General features: G+C 36.7%; 1 protein-coding gene across 3 annotated transcripts in view; it reads left to right on the forward strand.

Moving 5' to 3' along the window:
- The window catches only part of Edil3 (EGF like repeats and discoidin domains 3), a 567,408-nt gene that overhangs the window by 254,161 nt on the left and 287,148 nt on the right, over window positions 1-26,099 (forward strand). For all 3 annotated transcript variants that reach the window (XM_055625558.1, XM_055625559.1, XM_055625560.1), the window contains one exon: window positions 9,996-10,124. In XM_055625558.1, coding sequence (XP_055481533.1) covers window positions 9,996-10,124 — 129 coding nt within the window. The remainder of the gene's footprint in view (window positions 1-9,995; window positions 10,125-26,099) is intronic.

The following is a 26,099-nucleotide window of genomic DNA, read 5'->3' on the forward strand; positions in this document are numbered from 1 at the left end:
GTAAATTGTCCTTTAAAAGTCCCATGGGTTAAAGTCTTTGCTCCCACATAATATATCCAATCTGTGAGAAGTGGTCAGATCCTAAGAACACACTCACTAGATAATAGCCATAGACTATGGGGGACAACTAGAATAGATATTTTACTCTTGGTGTTTCTTCAAAGTGCATGTGCCCTGACCCTCCCTGTATCTATTGTTCCCCATGTCTCTCTCTGTCTACTGTTTGTTTGTTTGTTTGTTTGTGTGTGTGTGTGTGTGTACCCTGCCAGAAAACAGGTCATGTGGCCCTAGATTTTGACTTTGACCTATTATTAAAAAGCAACATTGTTATTATTAATATCTTGATAATTTCAGACAATATAATTTGAACATGTTCAACCCCCTCAACTCTTCTGCTTACCTCACCCTCTCAACCACAGCATCCTACCCAACTTTTAGACTTTGGGATTACCACCTTCCTTCTTCTCCTCCTTTTCCTCTTCTTCTCTATGGAGTCCAGTTTGTATTGTCTAACTCTTCATGGTATTAGATATAGTTCTAGTATGTGGTCATCCTACCAGTAATCAAATTATTTCTTTAAAAAAAAAAAGGAGGAAAAAAGTATCCCTCACCCCAAAGCCATCAAATTATAATAGTTCCCTAGCTAATGATAAGATTACATATCAATCTCATCCACCTCTGTATCCTTTATTTTAAGATTTTGAAGGTAATGGCCACAATAGTCTCTAACAAATCCGTATCCCCTGTGGATATTTTAAGTGGAATATCTCTGAATATTCAAAGTTAACACCCACAAATAAGAAAAAGCATGTAACAGTTATTTTTCGGTCTGTATTATCTCATTCAAGATCATTATAGCTAGCTCTGCCCATTTACCTTTCTGGTTGTCTCCCTACCACCATGACTTAGCAACGTTTATTTTCAAGGCCCATCTGTCTTGATGGCTTATCTTATCACAGGCCTGTGTAATGGGAACACATAACCATGGACAAAAGACTCTGACTAATGTTTAAACAAATCTTCGTTGCTTAAAGTCTTTCAGATATTTGCTAGAGTGATGAAAATTCAAACATCTACATATGAATTTTTGCAGGGCACAATTCATATTATCAAGTTCCTTGCAGATATAAATTGATGAACATTGAGCCATGAAATCATACTAAACTGAGAGTGGGCTGTAGATATGCGACTATTTTGGAAAAGAGAAGAGAAGGTAAACAAAGAAGCAGGAAGATGAATTTGAAAATGTGGGGACTGCCGTGATTGAATAATCGAGTAATGCTGCCAATAACCACGGGATTCTGTTAAAGAGATCCTGATATCGTTATCAGGAGTTTTGAGGACTGGAAAGAATCAGGAGTGAATTTTTTAAAGAGAGTATGATTGCCGCCTCGGTTTCCAATTTCTACTCTCCAGATATCAGAGGGAATGCTTCTGTTGTTTTAAGCTACTGAGCGGAGATTAGCTGCAGCTATCCTAAAATGAACACAAGGCCAGAAGAACACGCTGTGTCACCTCAGATACTTGCATACTGCAGCCAGTGTTTTCAGCAGGAGACAGTTTATCAAGATGTACTGGAAAAAAAGTCTGCCTATCCCTATTTTAATTTGCACTATATTCCCCAACGCTTTTCACTTTAAAGAAAAATCATACGGAAAAAAATACCATAAAGAAAAATCTTTCTGATTTTTCTCAAAAATTGTTTATTTTTTATTTTTTAGGTGAGTTTAATTGTGTTTTTAACATAACTACATGTTATACATTTATGTTTATGAGAAAGAACAAAGGAGAAAACAAAAACAGAGAAACTACACGGAAGTCATTTTGAGAATCCCAGTAACATCTGAAATAACTTATTTTTTTTTCAACTAGTTTTTAAAATATCTTTACTTTTGTTATTATTTTTAGCTTGTGTGACTGAATGTGTTTGGGTACATGTGTGATTGTGTGTGATGGCAGATGCCTGCAAGATACGGAGGAGGGTGATGAATGCCTAGAGCTGGGGTCACATTGGGCTCTCAGCTGGCCAACATAAGTACTGGGTGCTGTAAAAACAGTGTCAACCATTGAGCCACTACTTCAGACCCTCAAGGAGCTTTAAAGTGAGCTGACTATGATTCAAAATCACAAGACAATATCCAAGTCTTAATGCATGTAAACACAACGCTAAAAGAGGACTTCATTGTCTTTATTAAATTGAGAGTTAAGACCAACTGTTGAGTCCTAACTATTTCTCCTTCATTTGTCCAGAAACAGCAAATGGAAAGCTCCTGTTTTTGCAACAAAATACATTAGCATTTCTTTATTGAGTGTTCAATTTTAAGCACTAATTTTAAGTTTTGGGAGATATAACGTATAAACTAGACAAATTCTGAATAAACACACAGAAGTGTTAATGTACTTGCTTCCTAATATTCTGTGTGTTTTCTACAACTGTCATAATTGCAGCATAAGGGTCACTCTGTAAGATAACTGTGGTACACATATAAAAATAATTTTAACTCTACTATTAGAATTATGAAGAGATGGAAGCAAAACAACAAAGAATATGAATCTGTTGTTTTGTAAGCAATTAATCTTGTTGACATACTTATATGATCAAGCCTAAAAATACCTGGAAAAATGCTGTTGAACCCAGCTGTTCATTAATTTGATCACATGGTTCTCATTAAAGATTCCATAGAAAAGTATTCCAGCATTGATTTTTAAAACTCCCGAAGTCTTTTGGATTTGAAATTTCATTTATGTACTTTGTTAAGAGCAATACTACCAACACGTTTTGGTCTAATGAAATCAGAATACCAGCCGAACTGAAGCACAGAGTCATTATTTTTTCTGCTTCTCTATGTTTGTAATACAAAACGATGCCAAGTTATTTAGAGAGCTATTTGGAATGGGAAGGCATCAAAGACAGACTTGTAGGTGTTCCTTCTGTTAAAACCTCTAAGTGGCTCAGAAACACTAATTTGTTTTCAAACTTTACTTGCTATTGCATTGCTTTTAATGCTATGTATAACTCACCTGTACCAGTGTTGACAAGTTACAAGAGGCATAGGAGACATATTTCAAATATAATAAAGTCTGTGCTGTTAAAATTAACAACATGGAGTACAGGGGTTGAGGAATAAGGGGTGTAAAATGGCTAAAGTTCATTATAAAAATGTATGGAACTGTCATACAGTAAAATTTTTAAAGAGATTATTATAATGCCGGAGGGAAATCTCAAAATTAAATTTCTAGAAAGCATTACCTAAACAATGAAAGGGATTAATTTTAAGTGTGTAACACTCACAGTCCTGGTGAGCTGTGAAATTTTTTATAAAATCAATTGCACACAGTGGAAAGTGAAATGTACTCTGATGTTATAAGCTGGCTCTTTCTGTTGCCCTCAATCTTAATTCTACCAAAAGTATCAATCACATTACTAGCACAGTGCCTAGAGCACAGTAAGTGCCTCAAGAACAGATACTGCTTATGTAAGGGTCAGTTTTATTCTTATCAACTTTATATATTTTATATATAAACTGTATATATTCTTAACAACTTTATCTATTACAAGTGGTTATTTTTACTTATCATTATAGCATGATCTGTAATAACACTTTCAGAAATTGCGATCTGGATACAGATAGATGGCACAAAGATGGAAGTTTTCCCATATCCCCCATTTTCATGTGATTAACCTTCTTATCACTTTGAGAAAATATAACTAGAAATCATTGCTGTGCATTTAATTATTTATGTTCAATATCAAATACAAAACAATTTTGGCTATCAAGCAAAATTTTTGGATACCCACCTAAACTCATTATATCTTTATCTTGCAACTTATTTTACAGTCATCTCTTTTTACTAGGGCTCAAAGTATATGAGTTTATTGACATATGATTGTTTGATTAATAAAATAGAGTAATGTTAACAATGACATGCAAAGCTAGATATTTCTTAACATATTTATTAAAGAATTAAGATGTATGTAGTCAAGATGCAAAATAATACAATTCTGCAATGAAAAATAACAATTTTAAAGCTTCAACCACACTAGAGAGAATAAAGAGAACCCAATCACAAATTAAGAAGGCTTGAAACTTGTGAACTATATAAGTTTTAGAGAGCAGCCACATTAATTTCAAAAAGAGTGAAACTATTGATGTTTTATAGAACTAAACTAAAAAGGATACATAGATGTCCATTATTAACATGTTATTGCCATAGGTTCATTTTGTCAAATGTAACAAAAATTTTCTGTGTAGGAACTAGGATTCTTCCCATAAAGTTTGTGGCCTAAAGAGAAAACGGATAGGCAGCCTCTCACCTCAGTGCTCAAGCTTTCCGTATTGAAAATCAAAGTTCCTAGAAGGTATATCAAGAATGGTTATTGGAGATCTGGCTCAGCTGTTAAAAGGATATCAGAAGAAGAAGAAAACATGAAACAACCTAGGAACCTGCCACAGAGGGCATCTGAAAGCCTCTGCCCTGCAGAATATCAAAACAGATGCTGAGCCTGATGGCCAACTGGTAGGCAGAGTGAATGGAATTTTATGTAAGAAGTGGGAAATAGCAAGAGCTGGAGAGGACAGGAACTCCACAAGGAGAGCAACAGAACAAGAAAATTTGAACACAAGGAACTTCCCAAAGACACATACTCCAACCAAGGACTATTCATGGAGATAACCTAGAACCCCTGCAAAAGGTGTAGCCCATGGCAGTTTAGTGTCCAACTGGCTTACATAGTGATGGGAAGAGGGACTGCCTCTGACATAAACTGATTGGCCTGCTCTTTGATCACCTCCCCCTGAGGGGGGAGCAGCCTTACCAGGCCACAGAAGAAGATAATCCAGCCATTCCTGATGTGATCTGATAGACTAAGATCAGAAGGAAGGAGAGGAGGACCTCCCCTATCAGTGGACGTGGGGAGGAGCATGCATGAAGAAAGGGGAGGTAGGGTGGGATCGGGAGGGAAGGAGGGAGGGGCTTATGGGGGATACAAAATGAATAAAGTGTAAATAATAATAATAATAATAATAATAATAATAATAATAATAATAATAAAACCACACACAAAAAGGATTGCCCTACGATCACAAGAACTGTGGTTCTGGTCTCTGCACCACAAAAGTTAGACATTCCTGCAAAGGCCTGAAACAAGCCTGGAGGATTGCTGGAGTTTGCTTGTGTCTAGCACAGCTGCAAAGGAATGAGCACCAGATTTCAACTTGCCTCAAAGGAATGAGTGGAAAGTGATAGAGAAGGAAAAAATAGATTCAGTTCTGATTCTGCGTGCACACACACACACACACACACACACACACACGCTCACACCTCAGAGACAGAGAGACACATATAGACACACAAACACACATGCACACACATACACACAGACACAGACATAAATTCACAAAACATAAACAAATGTAAAGTCTATAGAATCAGGCTTACACATAATTATAAATTATATTTGTGAAATTGAATTCAAAGTTTGAAATTATCATCATTATATTAGAGAGCCTTTCTGTCTATATCCGTAATATCTAATACATTCTGAACCAGTTGCTCAAAATATTTTGCGATGCTTACTTTAGGTGAGGCTCTGGAGTATTGCATTATTTATAGAAATATGCTCAGTGAACTCATGCTGACTGTTTACATCTGTCATAACTAACATTACTGCATAGACTGGCAACTTGGGAGCAAGCATGGCTTGCTTGGAGGATCGTAGATTTTGTAGTCAGGCAGAGTATGATGACAAGCTCTGCTTTCTCATTACTTATGTTACTTAACCTCTTTGTGCCTGTTTTCCCCTAAATTCAGGATATATATACACACACACATATAGATATATATGAACTTAAAAGACTCTAAAAAGAAAACTTGCCCTTTGCGATTTACTTCACCCTGTCCTTTGAACAAAACACTGGATTTCATGGAGTGAGAAAAATAACTACAGTGATGGTGATCCTTTACTAAAACCCTTGTATTCTTGTGCTGGCCTCTAGCCATCTATCTGTTTCTGGAGTTAGCAGCCCTTGTGGTCCCTCTGCTGGATTTGTAGTCTGTGTCCCAGGTGGGCCAGGCAGATGGAGAGCAGACAGAGAGATCTCCAAGCCAAACACTGCTTCTGTGCCCCACAGGCCTCCTCAGGGTGGAAGAAAATGGGGTTTGGGCCCTTCACCCAGCATACCTCCCCCTGATCACTGTCTGTGTCCCAGCCACTATTTCTTATCACACACATTTCTTTATGGATTAAATCACCAAGGACTGTTAACTCCTCTCTCCATGGAGATTTTATTTTCAGCTTTGTTTTAGATTCCTCCCCATTTTTCTCCCCCATCTTTCCTCAGTTCTTCCCTGTACTACACTGTCTGATCTTACCTTCTTGCCTAGCCTAATTTTGTAAAGATAATTGTATGTAAATGTGTCATCTTAGCCAGGCTCCTATGCATCCTTTGTTCTTAACACAGACTTTCAATGGCCCACTGCTGAGCATCAGTTTTATCTCTTAGCAAGACCAAGCAAAGGTCTTAAATACAAATATTTTGTTAATCCCTCATGAAGTGAATGAGGGAGAAGTTTCTATTCTCTCTGCTATAATTACTCCATTCTCTTGAGGAAACAAGAATAAGTTAATTAGTTTTAGTTTTAATAACTATTTTTTCTTCCAGGTGCAATTCCTTAAATCCAATTTTCTTCATTTATGGTAATTTTTCATATTTACTGAATTCTTTTTATGTTATGTTTTCTTATCTGTTAAATTGTGAGACTCCACTAGGTGATTTTCGTAATTCTCTGGATACATTTTGTATATTTTTATATAATATATGAGTATCGGTTGCCATTTACTAAAATGTTTTTTTTTTTTCTTAATTGGAAGAAAATTGATGCATCAAAACTTGTAGTGTTACTTTTGCTTGATTCTCCCCTCCTGGAATCACAGATTCTGAATTTGAGGACTAAATGCAACACTGGGAGATATTGATCTGTTATTTAATATCAAATTCCTTAACCTTCAACTTTATTTTTGTTTTGTAACCTACATGTCTTCTTTTATTTTATTTTATTTATTTTATTAATTACACTTTATTCACTTTATATCTCCTCATAAGCCCCTCCCTCCTCCCCTCCCAGTCCCACCTTCCTTCCCCCTTCTTCACCCTTCTTCATGCATGCCCCTCCCCAAAGTCCACTTAATAGGGGAGGTCCTCCTCTCCTTCCTTCTTATCTTAGTCTATCAGATCACATCAAGAGTGGCTGCATTGTCATCTTCTGTGGCCTGGTAAGGCTGCTCCCCCCTCAGGGGGAGGTGATCAAAGAGCAGGCCAATCAGTTTATGTCAGAGGCAGTCCCTCTTCCCATCACTATGTAAGCCAGTTGGACACTAAACTGCCATGGGCTACACCTGTTGCAGGGGTTCTAGGTTATCTCCATGCCTGGTACTTGGTTGGAGAATGAGTCTCTGGGAACACCCCCATGTTCAAATTTTCTGATTCTGATACTCTCCTTGTGGAGTTCATGTCCACTCCAGATCTTACTATTTTCCACTTCTTACATATGATTCCATGCACATTTCCCAACAGTTGGCCATAAGCCTCAGCATCTGCTTTGATAGTTTACAGGGCAGAACCTTTCAGAGGCCCTCTGTGGCAGGTTCCTAGGTTGTTTCCTGTTTTCTTCTTTTGATGTCTATCTTCTTTGCATTTCAGGATGGGGATTTAACATTTTAGTCAGGGTCCTCTCTCTTGATTAATTTCTTTAGATGTACAGATTTTAGTAGGTTTATCCTATGTTATATGTCTATATGAGTGAGTATATACCACGTGTGTCTTTCTGCTTTTGGGACAGCTCACTCAGGATGATCCTTTTCAGGTCCCACAATTTACCTGAAAATTTCATGATTTCCTTATTTTTCATTGCAGAGTAATACTCCATTGTGTAGATGTACCACAATTTCTGTATCCATTCTTCCATTGAAGGGCATCTGGGCTGTTTCCAGCTTCTGGCTATTACAAATAAAGCTGCTACAAACACAGTTGAACAAATGTCCTTATTGTGTATTTGAGCCCCTTTTGGATATATGCCTAGGAGTGGTATGGCTGGATCTTGAGGAAGCGCTATGCCTAGTTGTCTGAGAAAGCACCAGATTTATTTCCAGAGTGGTTGTACAAGTTTACATTCCCACCAGCAGTGGAGGAGGGTTCCCCTTTCTCCAAAGCCTCTCCAGCATGTGTTGAATTACTTGTGCATGTTGTCCTCTGTGTGAAGACAGTGAACTTCCTTCTTCCTTCAGGTCTACTTTTCCCATTGTACTCTGTCACCAACCCTGTTTGGTCCATCTTCTAATAGCTGTCCCATATCTTCAGTACTGTTGTATCCAGTTCTCTGCCTTCCTTCTTGTCTCAGCTGAAAGTTCTTGCTTTTCTCTTGATATTCCTTCAGGACTTTGGATTCACTCTTCGTGACTTGTCAAACATTTAGATTCATAACCCAACATTCATTTTCTAACACCTGTATATAGCTTTCTTTTCATTGAGTTTCCTCACAATGTGTTCTACAATCTACACTTTCAAAAATGAATTCTTTCTGACTGGTCTCTAACGTTACCCCTGATTTTTTCCACAAAGTAACAGTAGATTTGACTTTCCCAGTTTCATCTTCTTCTCTATTCTACTTTTCCAAAGATAAGTGTGAGTTAATGATCTGTCTCATCTTGGCTACCATGCACCCATTGTTAGTCATAGACATTTTCAATGACCTGTCTTCAGTTTTGTCTCCTACTAGGACAAGGCAAAGGTTTTATATTCTAATATTTTCAAATTATTTTTGTTTGGTCTTTTTTCATTTTTCAAGAAAAACCTTTCCTTGATTTCCTAGACTCCACCTCAGAATCTTTACTCTGGGTCTTGTCTTCACTGAGTTAGCATTACTCCAGAAAAGTGAATGTCATATAAAGTATTGTAAGGAATGCTTATGTGGGACAAAATAGAACGGGAAAACATGAGAGCCTAGCAGAAGTCCTCATATTGTGACACAGCCTATCACTTCTGAATTTTGACAACAAAGAAAAGAAAGCATTACCTACAAAAAGCTTCAGACTGATAGGGTTTCCCAGCAAACCTCAGCTGTAGCAGAAGAGCATCCCTGAGTGCAGAATATACATGCACTTGAGGAGTCCATACCAGGTGGGCATGGCCCAGTTTGAGACGCCACTGTGCTCTGTCATTGCCTCAGGAGTGTGACCTGGAGTGAATGTGGCTATTGTAGATCCTGCGAAGCAGTAGCTGAATGCTGCCAGCCAGTCACACTGGCAACAGCTGGTTTAGTCCAGAGAAATCTCCGAATGACTCTATTTTTTGCAGTAGTTCTCAGTCTTTGTTGAACTTACATTCTCAAACACTGCAAAATGGTTTTCATGACCTTTTTATTCAAACATACAGTTCTTTATGACCTATTCTGTTTAGGGTAGAAAACAAAAGTTTATCTAAGGCTGTTATTCTTCTCAAACTTATAAAGATTCCAAAAATTACTACAAACGTTTGTCCACTTGACTTTCTCTATATTTGGGGAGTCAGATTTCCTTTTTCATCAGTAAGGTCAAAAGCATTTTAGAAACTGTGATTCAGGAGTAATTGTTCAACAAGGAGAAGAAATTCTGATTATTGAATTACGGCTAGTTTTAATATATAATATGTCGCTGGTACTGTTTTGCATATTTTAGTATATGACTTCTTTTCAACTGTAGTATAACCACTAAAGTTAATTTTACTGAATTAACAATTATCACAAGACCAAACCAAAGCAATAGAAAAATCTAATTATTTCCCAATATCTCACACCTAAAAAGTAATGGCACCTATATTAAAACTCAGGCCATTCTTCAGAGTTCAAAGAGTGGTGCTTTTCCTACAGAATATCAAGAACAAAATTGTCAACTGAAAAGGTTGGTGTAATACTTTTTGTTAAGCACATGCATTATGAAGCTCGTTGTTTCTGTCTTTCAGGTCCCTGTATTCCCAACCCCTGCCACAATGGAGGAACCTGTGAGATAAGTGAAGCCTATCGAGGAGACACATTCATAGGCTATGTTTGTAAATGTCCCCAGGGATTTAATGGAATTCACTGTCAGCACAGTAAGTTATTTATATTCACTGTGTTTTTACTGTTATTGATCTATTGTGTATATGTAATTACCTTATTGTTTGTGGTCTAGTCATAGAATTGTAGAGCAGCTCAGAGTCTGGGCATTTTGACTCATGCTGTCTCTCTCTACCTCCCAGGATGAGGGCTGTTTTAGTCCCCATGCTGAATATGAATAGTAATATGCTTGCTAGTTTTTTTCAGTATTATCCAGCTCAATATACAGTAAGTCATCTTTCTTGTTATAATATTTGTCTCTCTCTTTCATTCGTGTCCAAAAAGCTACATCCTCCAAATATTCCAGCAGTTATTCTGATGATCAGGTTCACAAGCAGTGCAAGGGGGAGAAGGAAAATAAAATAAAATAATGCTTTAGACTTTAACCAATATATAACCTAGTTTTCTCCTTCCTACATATTGATGTTTCTATGTGAAAATCTTTGAAAAATTCAATAAACATGGAAACACTGATGAGTGGCATGCATCCTTGCACACAGGGAGCCCATAGTATACTCTGAGCTGAGGCAGGATGGCCCTGCAGAGGTAGCCACATGCAGACTGGATGTTATAGGGATACTGATCAGGGCAACAAGGGATGGGAGAGAGCTTGGTTAGAAAGAGTGAGGAGAGAATATTTCTGATGAATACCAAAGAGGCACTTAGGACAATGGTTTGAAAATCAGAAACCCCATCTTGAAACATCAACTTGAGTCATATTTCCAGAGTCCTAGAGCAGACATTCCGTGTCTTAGCCCTTAGACATGGAAAACATCTTGTGATTTTCTAGAGTCTTTCCATGGAATTTAGTTTGTAAAATGTAAAACTTCTGGAGAAATTTGCTACACATTTGCCATTTAGTGCTTACAATTGGGACATAACCTTTCTTAAATTACCTCCAATTCTCAGATCACCAATGAGAAAATTAGAAACTATTTTTTAATTTTTAAAATGTATTTATTTTTTTATAAATTACAGTTAAATTCACTATGTATTCCAGCTGCAGTCTCCTCCCTCAACCACTCCCAATCCCACTCTTCCTCCCTCATTCCTCCCACAACTCTTCCCAAATCCACTGATAGTGGAAGCCCTCCTCCCCTTCCATCTGACCCTAGCTAGCCACTCTGGGCTCATCAGGACTGGTTGCATTGTCTTCCTTTGTGGCCTGGCAAGGTTGCTCCCCCTTCAGGGGAAGGTGATCAAAGAGCCAGCCACTGAGTTATGTCAGAGACAGTCCCTGTTCCCATTACAAGGGAACACACTTAGAGACTGAATTGCCATGGGCTACATATGTGCAGGGATTCTAGGTAATTTCCATCATGGTCCTTGGTTGGAGTATCAGTCTCAGAAAAGACCCCTGGGCCCAGATTTTTTGGTTCTGTTGCTCTGCTTGTGGAGCTCCTCCAGGTCTTTCTATCTCTCCCTTCTTTCATAAGATTCCCTGCACTCTGCCCAAAGTTTGGCTATGAGTCTCAGCATTTGTTTTGATACTTTGCTGGGCAGAGTATTTCAAAGGCCCTCTGTGTTAGGCTCCTGTCCTGTTGCCTGTTTTCTCCCTCTTCTGATGTCCTTCCCATTTGCCTTTCTGAGTGAGGATTGATCATTTTATCCAGGGTCCTCCTTGCTTAGCTTCTTTAGGTGTACAGATTTCAGTATGTTTATCCTATATTATATGTCTAATAGCCACATGTGAGTATATGCCATGTGTGTCTTTCTGCTTTTGGGATTCCTCACTCAGGATGATCTTTTCTAGTTCCCACCATTTGCTTGTAAATTTCATAGTTTCCTTGTTTTTAATTACTGAGTGGTGTTCCATACTGTAAATTTAGCAAAATTTCTGTATCCATTCCTCCACTGAGAGACATCTGGGTTGTTTCCATATTCTGGCTATTAAAATTAGAGCTCCTACAAACATGGTAGAGCAAATGTCCTTGTTGCATACATGAGCATATTTTGGTTATATGCCTAGGAGAGGTATAGCTGGATCTTGATTAATAGCTTAAATGATCTGCGTTCTTATTGAACCTAGGACCATAAGCAGAAGGGTGGCTTCACTCTCATTAGACTAGGTCCACTGCAGTGAATCACTAATTAAGAAAATATCTTATAGCCAGATCTTATGTAGATATTTTCTCAGTTAAGGTCCCCACCTTTCAGATGATTCAGAAGCTAGATGATTCTAGCTTCTGTCAATTTGACTTGACATAAAACTAGGCAGTGTGGCTCATAGTACTGAGATTAGGCAAACACTCTAACCAAGAATCTATCTGTAAATTATAACTGCTTGCCAAGAAAAAAAAATGTTTTCAGTAATAGAATCTCATTGGATATATTAATTACTCTAAAACGTAGGGCCTGTGTTCTAAATAGGTGGCCAAATACAAAACAAACTCAGTGGTCTTTTTGTAGGTTGTTTTTCTCATATTTTTTTGTTTTTGGCATTATTTTGTCTTACTCTTTTGGGTTTGTTTGTTTGTTTGCCTATATATTATGGTGTTATATCTTATAGTTATGTGAGATTTGTTTGTGTGTATGTATGAGTTTATTGTGTTTCCTTTGTCTTTGTTTCTTTTTATTCTATTTTTGCTTGCTAGAGAGAGAAAGAACATGGAGTTAAGTCATTGGGAAGTTGTGAAGAATTTATGAGGAGTAGGCTGAGGGGAAACAATGATCAGAAAATATTGTGTGAAACAATTCTTGATATAAAAAGCATCTCCTGCATTTATTTTCCTATTATATATGAGATAGCTTAATTTCTTTCCATCATGTTTCGAGATCTATAAGGCACACAGATGGCATTAAATCATTATTTGTTTTTCCCAAAGTGGATTATTCTTGAAAGATGTTGTCAGGACCTTTCCATCTGCATCTGGCAACCATAAATAGTTGGAGGAGCACTTTCAAGTAGATCATTAGATATGAGGAAGCATAAGATTGTTCTTGCTCCTACTTTCACACAGTGGAAGATGCAAGTGTTCAGTCTATTATCTCATATTAAGCTGGACATTCTCAATTTATTGCTGAATTTCAAGGCTTACTTTAAAACATAAAACCTCTCCTCTTTCCTGTAACTTACTTCCTCCAAACTTTAAATGTCTCTCAAGAATTGCAATGGAAAGCCCATAGCTATTAAATTCAATTCAGATCTGGTATTTTTATATCTAAATTACCCAGTCCATCTCCTACGGTATGCACCATTATTAGAAGAAAGACAAAAATGGGTGAAAGAGGATTGAATTTAGACTCAGAAATTGGGATTTGAGATATGACCTTTACAGTTATTGGATAAGTGACCTTGAGTCCGTCATTTGACCTTTCCCCAATTGAAAACATATAAATTAAGGTATTGAACTAGAAATAGATGACCTTGGGTTCACATAAGCCAGGAAAGTATTATGACTAAATGGAAGCGTGCTTACAGCACAGAGGTTATCAAACCTTCCTCTTTCAGGTGGAATTGAAAAGGATTATATGTTGAAAAAGCAGATTTAGAAGCAATAGAGCCTAAGAGATTCTTCAGGTAGGAGAAGTAGGAAAAAGCTGGTTAATCCCTAGCTAGACAGAAATTTGAGTTGGTTTTTATTATCATAACAGGTTTATGGCCCAGATATTTTCAAGAGGATTGCTACCCAAGGTGTGATAAGATATCAGTACCACCCAGAAATACTTTAAAAGGTAGATTAACCAAAAATCAACAACACACCCACATAAATATTAGAAAAATCTTTCATGAGACTTAAAAAATCTAAAAGTGACAATTAAAAAAAATAAGTGAGTTCTACCTTTTCTTTATATAGCAATAGATGTTAGGCAAAGCGATCATTAGTGTTTTTGAAAGCTAAACTACATTGAAAGTCAAGAAATTGAGAAGTGTACTAATATCACAGTGACATTTTTAATTCATAGGTAACATTTAATTTTATTGATACAATTAAAATATGCTATTTTTTCTTTCTTATTGAAGAGTTTTTTCATGAAATCTTCTTAGTTTGTCCTTCTCCAGCTTCCTCCAGCTCCTCCCTGCTCCCCCCAACTTACCTACCCCTCCAAGTCCACACTTTTCTTTCCCTCCCATTAGAACACAAGCAAGCACAACAATATTCTATTAGAAAAAAAAATACTAAGTAAGTTCTATATGAATAAGCTGTAATTAATAAAAATAATTTAAAAAGAGAATATAAACTAAATATATTTGTGAATATATAATTATAGACAATCAAAAACTTTAATTTTCATGATACATGATTGACAAATGTATAATTTAACTAATTTAATTTAGGAGGAAATTTATCAATGATATAAACTCCAAAAATCTTTTCCAGTGCCAGCACCAATATTACCAATGAAAGTTTTAGATTTTGAAAACTGTGTAAACTTTATTCTTAGTGTTGTTTTAGTTTACAGGAAAAAAAATGAATAGAAATATTATAAGATTCATTTATCTCTTCTAGATAAATGGGCCTTAATTTTAGCATTTTTGCTTGCATAAAACGTACATTAGTAATGACTTTTGTTATAATATTTGGTTTGTTTTGTCTTGAGACAGGGTCTCACTATATAGTTGTTTGTTGGTCTGGACTTCATTATGTAGATCAGACTGGCCTCAAACTGACAGGGATCCCCCTGCCTCCTCCTGAGAGCTGTAGTTAAATGCCCCAAAACTTCCAATTTTTCTACAGTGCTACAAACTAGAGCCCTTATTTTATTCTAGGGTCCACATATTCTATCATACAGTTACATGGGATTTGAAAAGCATTAAATTATATATTCCCCATTACAGTCACATAATACAGTTTAACTTAGCTAAACACCCCCTGTCTTGTAGCCGTAGATCCTTTCATGTTCATTTCTTTACTTTCAACAGTTGCTGATACTGTTTTTGCCTCCATGGTTGTATCTTTTCCAGTGTGTGAAATTGTTAGAATCTTAGACTGTGTTAACTTTCAAATGGATAATTATTGCTTAAAATATGCAGCCACTTTTGATGAGAACTGATAGACTAAGATCAGAAAGAAGAGGAGAACCTCCCCTATCAGTGGACTTGGGGAGTGGCATGCATGCCGAAAGGGGAGGGAGGGTGGGATCGGCAGGGAGGAGGAAGGGGCTTATGGGGGGATACAAAATGAATAAAGTGTAATTAATAAAATTTAAAAAATATGCATTTAGGGCTTCTCTGTAATAAAGAGTCTGTATCTTTGTAGTTCTTTATTTTTTTAACGCTAAAAATGTTCATTTTTTAGTTTTACCAGTTTTGTTTGCATATTTGTCTACTGAAAAATATTTTGCTTTATTGGCTGTTTTTAGTTTTGGGAAAAAATAAATGAAACTGCTATGCAAGTTCATGTACAGGGCTTTTTGTGGACATCCATTTTCAGCTCATTTAAGTAAACCTGGGAATGGAGTTGCTGTATTTGAGGGCAAAAGTGCACTTAATTTGGGTAAAAAAATATTCAAACTAGCAATGAGTCAGAGACTATGTTCTACCCTCTAATTGGTTTTGCTGTTCTTGTTTCTGTAGTATAGCCATTATATGGATTTTTAATTATATTAAAAATGTGATGGTAATATAACCATGTAAGAATATTATAATAACATTAAGTAATAGATTTGGTGTAGACTTGCCAAATTATATTTGCTTCTAAAATGACAAATAATTATGTGATATTGACACACTAACGTTCAGATATATGTGTAAATTAAAGCATACAAATAACAAGACAAACTGCATGCCTAATTTAGTTGTCAAGAGAAGAGGCTTCTGAAAAAAAACATTTTAAGTAAGGAGTTTTCTACAAGATGCTGCATTCAGAGTGTGCTAGAAGTACCCATATTTTGTTCGTTGCCTAGTAACAAATTTAATGCCTTCGAGAAGGACAATTTCTTCATGACCAGAACTCTGCCCATCTTCCCAATGAGTCATCCTGTGCATTCTTCCGACTGCAACACACAGTTACACAGCTTTCGCTTTTTTTCCCTTAAAAAAAGAGTTTGTCCTTGGAGCACGCCAAACTCAGGAAGTAGAATGATGCCTGGCTTATTAAAGATGTGGTCCATGTTATTAGGTTAACTCAAGATATAAAGCTTAGTAAACCCTTATCCCACCGTGAAAGATACTCAGAAAACAAATGTAGACTGTAATATTTCTTCTTTATATATTTTGTTACCTACTGTAAAATAGGTTGATCACAATTTTGTATTATCAAAATATGGATTAACATATTAAGCTTTTGATAACTGGACTTGTGAATTTCATTTCTATAAAAAGAAAACATCACTTTTATTAAATTTAGCCAATTTTATTTGTCATTTCAATAATTATTTGTAATTGAATTAATAATATATTTGAAAGTAGTATGCGTTTCTGATAGTTTCAAAACATTAAACATATGAATGATTGTCCTATTTCTACCCTACAGGTAGAGTATTTGGCCAGTGTCCTGGATTTAATGTCTTAGAAAAAAATGTTTTTAAATTTCTTTTACTTGTTACAGATTGTAGTATAATCAGATCATTTCTTCTTTCCCCTCCCATATAATCCTTGCTCTCATTCAAATGTATAGCCTCTATTTTCATTAATTCCTCTTAAATATATATGTAGAAATGCATATTCCTAAAAAGGTGTTATAACCTGTGTAATGTTAGTTTTAGGTACTAATGTGATCTTTAGCTTCATTAAAATTAAGGACCATTAACTTACAGATTATCCATCTATATCTAGAGAAAACAGTGCTTCATAGGGAAGATTGTGAAATACACCTGGTTTTAGGAATAGCTCTCAATCAACAGAAGGTTGGCCAGTTGAAACCTTAATTGTTCTGTACTTTGTGTTTCTCTTCGGATATCTCAACTCAACAGATGCTTGCTGAGACTTCACTGTGCTGTGTACCAGAAATAAGATGTCTGCAAAGACTGGCATAAATAACCTTTGTCTTATCTTCTGACAAAAGATTCTTTGTTGGGATCAGATAAGTTGTCTCTGCACTCAGAAATTTTTACAACTAGAATGTTGTAATGTTTTAAAATATGATGGAAATGTGTATTGATAAACATACATTTTTCTAAATATTTTAATTTTATTATTTAAGAACAATTGGTGCATAGCAAGGAGAGATTTCAAATGAAGCTTTATGTTTTTCTGCAAGAATTTCTGTTTTTATGTTTGTTGATTCCTAATTTTAGCACGCTTGATTTCTTTCTTTTTTTCATTTCTGCTATTATCCTGGAACCAGGGTGCCTTAATGAAAACTTCAAAGTTTTAGAAAACTTTTTTTTTGCTTTTACTTTTTTCTTTTTCTTTTTTTTTTTCTTTGAATCAAAAAAAGTAGATTCCTTTCTTATACAATAAGTTCTGCCCCTCCACTTCTTCCAGCTACTCCCCAGGTCCACTCTCTATCTGTCTTCACTTTAGAAAAAATCAGGCCACCAACAGACTACCATGAAACACATCAAAACTAAATATAGGAAGTTGTCTCCTATGCCAATGAGTTCTAGGCTCTTCCCCGCTTTTTCTTCTAAGTGGTTTAGTGTGTCTGGTTTTATGTTGAGGTCTTTGATCCACTTGGACTTTAGTTTTGTGCGGGGTGATAAGTATGGATCTATTTGCATTTTTCTACATGTAGACTTCCAGTTAGACCAGCACCATTTGTTTCCATTTAATGGATTTGGCATCTTTGTAAAAAATCAGGTGTCCATAAGTGTGTGGATTTAGGTCAGGGTCTTCTATTCGATTCCATTGATCCACCAGTCTGTTTCTATGTCAATACCATGCAGTTTTTAGTATTGTTGCTCTATAATACAGCTTGAGATCAGGGATGGAGATACCTCCTGAAGATCTTTTACTGTAGAGAATTGTTTCAGCAATTCTGGGTTTCTTGTTGTTCCATATGAATGTGAGAATTTTTCTTTCAAGGTCTGTAAAGAATTGTGTTGGTAATTTGATGGGAATTGCATTGAATCTGTAGATTGCTTTTGGTAAGATGGCCATTTTTACTATATTAATCCTGCCAAGCCATGAGCATGGGAGATTTTTCCATCTTCTGATATCTTCTCCTAATTCTTTCTTCAGAGACTGAAATTTTTTTCATACAAGTCTTTGACTTGCTTGGTTAGGTTCACACCAAGGTACTTTATGTACTTGTGGCTACTGTGAAGGGTGTTGTTTTCCTAATTTCTTTCTCAGCCCTTTTGTCTTTTGTATACAGGAAGGCTACTGATTTTTTTTTTTTTGAGTTAATTTTGTATCCAGCCACTTTGCTGAAGGTGTTAATCACGTGTAGGAGTTCCCTGGTAGAATTTTTGGGGTCACTCAGGTATACTATCATATCATCTGCAGACAGTGATACTTTGACTTCTTCCTTTACAATTTGTATACCTTTGATCTCCTTCAACTGTATTATTGCTCTAGCTAGGACTTCAAGAACAATGTTGGAGAGATATGGAGAGAGTGGACAGCCTTGCCTTGTCCCTGATTTCACTGGGAATGATTTAAGTTTCTCTCCATTGAGTTTGATGTTGGCTATAGGCTTCCTGAACAGAATACCAACAGCACAGGCTCTAAGAGCAACAATCAATAAATGGGACCTCATGAAACTGAAAAGCTTCTGTAAAGCAAAGGACCATGTCCTCAGAACAAAACGACAGCCTACAGATTGGGAAAGGATCTTCACCAACCCTATATCTGACAGAGGGCTAATATCCAGTATATATAAAGAACTAAAGAAGTTCAAGAGCAAAAAATCAAGTAATCCAATTAAAAAATGGGGTACAGAACTAAACAGAGAATTCTCTGCAGAGGAATATCGAATGGCAGAGAAACACTTAAAGAAATGCTCAACCTCATTAGCCATCAGGGAAATGCAATTCAAAACGACCCTAAGATTTCACCTTATACCCATCAGAATGGCTAAGATCAAAAACTCAAGTGACAACACATGCTGGAGAGGTTGTGGAGAAAGGGGAACCCTCCTCCACTGCTGGTGGGAATGTAAACTGGTACAACCACTCTGGAAAGAAATCTGGTTCTTTCCCAGACAACTAGAAATAGTGCTTCCTCAAGATCCAGCTATACCACTCCTAGGCATATATCCAAAAGATTCTCAAGTACATAATAAGGACATTTGCTCAACCATGTGTGTAGCAACCTTATTTGCAATAGCCAGAAGCTGAAAACAGCCCAGAGGCCCCTCAACTGAAGAATGGATGCACAAATTGTCGTATATCTACACAATGGAATATTACCCAGCAATAAAAAACAAGGAAATCATGAAATTTGCAGGTAAATGGTGGGATCAGGAAAAGATCATCCTGAGTGAGCTATCCCAGAAGCAGAAAGATGCACATGGTATATACTCACTCATTTAGACATATAATATAGGATAAACCTACTAAAATCTGTACAGCTAAAGGAACTAATCAAGAGGGAGGACTCTTGCTAAAATGCTCAATTCCTATCCAGAAAGGCAAAGAGGCTGGACATCAGAAGAAGGAGAACAGAGGGGAAAAGTCAGGATCCTGACACAGAGGACCTCTGAAAAGCTCTGCCCTGCAGACTATCAATGTAGATGCTAAGACTTCTGGGCAACTTTTGGGCAGAGTGCAGGGAATCTTAGGAAAGAAATGGAAAACAGTAAGATCTGGAGAGGACAGGAACTCCACAAGGAGAACAACAGAACCAAAAAATCTGAGCACAGGGGTCTTTCCTGAGACTGCTATTCCAACCAAGGACTATGCATGGAGATAACCTAAGACCCCTGCACAGATGTAGCCTATGGCAGTTCAGTATCCAAGTGGGTTCCATTGTAATAGGAACAGGGACTGTCTCTGACATGAACTGATTGGCCTGCTCTTTAATTGCCTTCCCCTGAGAGGGAAGCAGCATTACCAGGCCACAGAAGAAGACAAGGCAGCCACTCCTGGTGAGACCCAATTGACTAGGATCAGAAGGAAGAAAAAGAAGTCTTCCCCTATCAGTGGACTTTGGGAGGGGCATGCATGCAGAGGGTAGAGGCAAGGAAGTGTTGGGAGGGGAGGAGGGAGGGAACCACAGGGAGATAAAAAATTAATAAAGTGTAATTAATAAAGAAAAAAATTAAAAAGTAAAAAACAAAACAAAACTAAATACAGTATCAGAAGGAGAAAGCCCTTACACTTAGGCTGGGCAAGACAACACAGTATGAGAAAAGAGTCTCAAGAGCAGATAAAAGGGTCAGATATATACATGCTCCTACTGTTAAAGAGTCCCAAAACAAACCAAATAACAGCCTTAACAGGCACACACAGAAAGTGGTGCAGCCCCAAGCAGGGCCTATGTTTGCTGTTTCAGTCTCTGGGAGATCGTGGGAACCCTGCTTATTCAGTGCATCTTTTTCCTAGTTTCTTCTAGCTCCTCTTATTCCTGGCCTTTTCCCTCCCTCTTCCATGGAGTTTCAGGATCTCCAAGGGGAGGGACTCAATGGAGAATAGTAATTTAGCTTCTCTCTCTCTCTGTATAGTGTCTCTCTTTAGGTGTCTGCATCCTTTTCTATCTGCTGCCTAAGAAAGCTTATCTGATGACAACTGGACAAGGCTCTGATCTATGAGTATTGCAGAATACCATTAGAAATCATCTCATTGTTTTTTAGTTTTGGTTTTTGTTTGTTTGTGTGTTTGTTTGTTTGTTTGTTTGTTTGTTTGATTTCCAGTCATGCCTAGCTATGCTTTAGGTCTCTGGGCTCTCCATTCTCTGGTTCGCGACCTTCCAAGCCGTATGAAACACAGGCTATCTCTTGTCGTTTAGGCTTCAAGTTAAACCAAAATTGGTTGGCCACTTCCCTAAGATCTATATTAGCATTGCTTCAGCACATTCCCAGCCAGGACAGGTTTTAGGTTTTGTGGCTTGGTTGTCATTCTGGTTTCTCTTTCCACAGCCTGCAGAATATATTCTCAGGCCAAAGAGACTAGAACATAGGGACGAGGCCTCTGAACTCTCAGCAGCTCGACCTCTCTGATGTTCAGTGAGTTTTGTGGAAGTTGTCTTCGGCAATGGGTCCCCACTATCAGTTTTCAGGAAGCAACCTTCCATCCTAGCACCAGCACCCTGGGTTTTGTTGTTTTTTGTTTGTTTGTTTGTTTGATTTTGGAATTCCAGAGGACCTATTTGGCCAACAACTCAGTAGAATGCCACCTACCACTGGAAAGTTTAACTTGGCTATAAAAATTTGGCCAGTTAAGATACTGTATCCTCAATTCCCAGGAGTCCTTACGAGAGTCACCTGCATAGATTTCAGGAAGGTTCCACTGCAGTAAGTTTCCATATAGCTCCCTAATGCCGCCCCACTTCAGCTATCTCTCCATGTAACCTCTCTCTCCATCCCTATCCACAACATGATCCCTCCCTCTCTCATCCCACCTGCTGCCTATTCACCTACAGAACTTCTTATATTTGCTCTTCCCAGGGAGATCCATGCATCCAACCTATAGCCCTTCTCTTTACCTAACCTTTCTGTGTCTGTGGATTGTAGGTTTATTTTCATTCACTTAACATCTAATTCACTTATAACTGAATACATACCATATTTGTCTTTCTGGGTCTGAGTTATCTCACTCAGGATGAGGGGTTTTTTTTTTTTTGTTTGTTTTGTTTTGTTTTTAGTTACATTCATTTGTCTGCAAATTTCATGATGTCATTTTTTAACAGCTGAGTGATACTCCATTGTATAAATATGGCACATTTTCTTCATCCATTCTTCAGTAAAGGAACATTTAGACTGTTTCCAGTATTATGAATAAAGAGACAGTGAACATAGTTGAGCACATTCTTGTAGTAGCATGAAGAGTCCTCTGGGTATACGTCCAAGAGTAGTATTGCTGGGTCTTCAGGTATATCTATTCCCATTTTTGTGAGAAACTGCCATATTTATTTCCAAAGTATCTGTACAAGTTTGTCTTCCCATCAGCAATGAAATGTCCCCCGTGTTCCACATCCTCACCAGCAAGAGCTGTTACTTCTATTATTGATCTTAGGATTATGACAGATGTAAGATGGAATCTCAAAGTGGTTTTGATTTGCATTTCCCTGATGACTTAAGTATTTCTCGGCTATTAAGGATTACTCTAATGAGAAATCTCTGTTTAGATCTATCTCATTTTTAATTGGAACATTTGTTTTTTTAATACCTAGTTTCTTGATATTTTGGATATTAACCTCTATTGGATATGAAGCAGTAAAAGTATTTTTCCATTTCGTAGGATGCCTGTTGGTCCCATCGATAGTGCTCTATAGAACTTTTTCGGTGTTGTGGGGTGTAATTTATTCTTAGTGTCTGTTCTATGGGTGTTTTATTCTGAAAGTCTCTTCCTGCGCTAATTCCGTTTCCCAGTTTATTTTCTATCAGGCTCAGTTGATTGGGTTTAAGGTTACAGTCTTTCATCCACTTGGACTTGAGTTTTGTGAAGCATAATAAATACAGATATGTTTGACTTATTGTACATGCCAACATCCAGTTTGACCACCACCATTTCTTGAAGATGCAGAGTTTTTTAAATAACCTTTTAACCACTGTATATTTCTGGCTTCTTTGTGAAAAATCACATACATCTGTACACATGTGTCTGGGTTCATATTCTTTTGCCTGACATAGAGATTCTAGTGAATGGATTTGACACCATATTCTAATTTATTTAACAGGTACAATGGTTAAAGTAACTCAAAAGGTTCAAAAACTTTCTTTCTCTGCCATGTTTTTACACTAAAATCAATTGAGGACCTCTAAAACACATGAGTGTCTGGTTCCCACTCCAGATAGTCTAATGTAATCATAAAGGGGAGACCAGATAGGCTAGGGTCAATGGATGAGGACCTCCCCTATCAGTGGACTGAGAGAGGGGCATGGGAGGAGAAGAGGGAGGGAGAGTAGAATTGGGAGGGGTTGAGGAAGGGAGCTACAGCTGGGATACAATGTGAATACATTGAAATAAATAAATAAATAAATAGATAAATAAATAAATAGATAAATAAAATCTCATAAGGTTATAAGCTGAAGAAAAAAAAAAGAGATGATTGGAAACAGTGTTCTGGAATAATCTCTAAGGAATTTTAGTGGCTTAATGAAACTAAACAAGGAAGCCCCTAAAGATAAGCCAGCAATATTCTGGGTGTGCAAGGTCATAAATGTGTAGAATTTTGCTGTTTTTGATTCTGTCTTTGTTTAAGATAAATCAAGTCATATTATGTGAGGAACTCAGACATTATGTAAAGCAATATCAAGCAAGACATATTGGCTTGCCCTCATTAAATGTTCGTAGTTCAATGTCTATGCGTAGTAACCAGCATTCCAATTTTTTTTTCGTTTCTTTGTTTTTTTGTTTTTGTTTTTGTTTTGTGTTCTTTGGCTGGTGACTAAAAATGGTTTGGTTGTAAAAAAAAGTTTGGTTGAAAAAAATGTTTGGTTGACAGATATAGACAACATATATGGACACTCTGTCCATACACAGACGGATGTCTCTGATGTTCTAAGTGAAAATATCTAATATACACAAAATTCAAGAGATTTCAAAACTGTACTTCAGACAACTATGAATGGTTCTTTTTATCCCTTTTCTTATTGAAAAACCATTTGACTGTCAGAAAAAATAATAAACTGAACATAAACATTTTCTGAATTTTACCCCAAGGTGAATCCTTGAGGGTGTTGCACTCATACTAATATGCCCGAGCTTCTCGAACAAACTCACCAACAATTCTATAGAGATTATTCTGGAATAGAGATGCTTCAAAAACCTGTGAGATCCAATTTATGATTTCATTTTTCTACAAAGTCTTCCCCAGTCATTTCAGAAAGTTCTTTATTTGCACATTTGACATTGTTTGTAAGAAAAGTGTTCCTACTTGCCCAGGATTCAATCCATGTTTAGCAAAAAACATCTGCTAGTTCCGTAGGGAGTCTACCTTAGACTTACTACTAAGGAGCTAGCTATGCTACCCACTGTTGTTGGTCATCTAGTTAAATGAATAATCAAATGGCCAAAGAAATAACCCAGCAATTCTAGTCCTCACTGGATCCCAATGCATTGTTAGAATAGAAATTAATGTGGCTGTGTTGAGACCATACAGATACCTTTAAGAAACCAGCTTTTCAGATTTTCTGCCTGACCTGTTCTCCAATGTAAGTTTCAAGTAACAATCTCTGGATGCTTGATGGTCAGATACTATGACTATACTTCTTACTAATGCCTAAACTAGCTTTCATGGAAATCAAATTTTGAAGAGTCACAATTTAATCCTTACTTTTATACAAAATATTTTATACAAAATACAAAATATTTTATACAAAATAATCTGTGCACATGAAATCAGTTTCCACGAGGATCCACAGCATACTTGTTCATACTCTTTACACTGTGCCAAGCACTTTTTTAAACACTGAAATACAAGTCAAAGTCACTGAGACTCTGTAGTTACAGGACATCTAGTGGGGATTGGGATCCTAAAATTTATATCACATGCATTACCATAGAGCTAAGTGCTTGTACTCTTGCATTTATATCAGCGAAATAAAGTAAATCTAGACAAAGATCTGTGTGATTTTACAAGATTAATTTGCAAAAGCCCCATGATATAATCTGTGAAGATGCCCTTCAGCAAATTAATGGTTAGGCAGACCATGGAATGCACATATACATTATATTTTTGAAATGATAATTTTCTGGAAATAGAGATGAATAATCTCCAGATGTTGGCAGAGAGAAACATAATTGTAGACAGTGACATAAACTATTCACCATACAGACTATGGTGATAAGTGGGCAATTGTATGTAGTGATAAAATTGTGTAGCAAAATCGTTCACACAAAGCCGGTGACATTTGAGTGATACTGGGATATTACAGTAATGTTAATATTTTTGTTCTACTGTCACAAGGTTATTTTGAAAATGTTATTGACTCATGCAAACTGATGAAGTGTGCTAGGACTACCTCACATTATTGCCTGGAATGTGTATGACATAATAATAATAATAATAATCAAACATTGCAACTTTAAAAGATTATGTGATAGTATATAATATCAAGTACTGACATACATTAACAAGGAAAGGTACCTAGAGGTGGAGGAATGGATTTTATTTACATCCTGACAAACAAATTTTCTGTGCCTGCTGACATTTATATACCTATTGACATGTGTATACAGATGTGAATGAAGCCAGATTTCTAACCATATGGATTAAAGAGTAGAAAATGTAGAGATTCTGAATGGAATGCTACTGGGTTATGGTTGACAGAAAGTTCAGAAAACAAACCAGAGAAAATAAAAGGCCAGATAATGAAAGGTTTTTGTTTTTGGTTTTTTGTTTTGTTTTGTTTTATTTTTTTTTGTTTTTGTTTTTGTTTTGTTTTTTTTGTTTTGTTTTTTTTTTTTTTTTTTTTTGAGACAGGGTTTCAATGTGTAGTCTGGCTGTCCTGGAATCACTTTGTGGACCCCAAGCTGGCCTCAAACTCACAAAGATCCTCCTGTCCTCCTGTCTCTGCCTCGTGGAATGCTGGGATTAAAAGCATGCAAAACTGTGTTCAGCAGGTCTTCAAATTTATATGTAGACTTTGATATTTTTAATGTCACTATTAACCTACACATTGGGAGAGCAGTGTGTAAGAGATTGTTTCATCTATTCACTGTTTGGGGAATGATCCTGTCGGTGAAAAAATTAAAAATAAAAACTTACTGATGACGCAAGAATAGAACCTCTCAGACACCTTCAAGATGCCACAGCTTGAACAGAAGGTCAATGAAGACGTAATGTCTACAATATTTATATTTTCAAAATAGTACAACATGGATTATTCTGATATAATAAAGATTTGCATTTTGATAATGAACTTCAGCAGCACATACATTACTCTTAATTACTTCTTAGTATATGTTGGACAATATAAGATATTCTTATTATTTCCAATATGCATTATTATGGTCTTTATTTTTCTCACTACATTATGACA

This window comes from Psammomys obesus, unplaced genomic scaffold (genome assembly GCF_907164565.1).
Source record: "Psammomys obesus unplaced genomic scaffold, mPsaObe1.curated_primary_1811, whole genome shotgun sequence".
In the NCBI taxonomy this organism is placed as follows: Eukaryota; Metazoa; Chordata; class Mammalia; order Rodentia; family Muridae; genus Psammomys; species Psammomys obesus.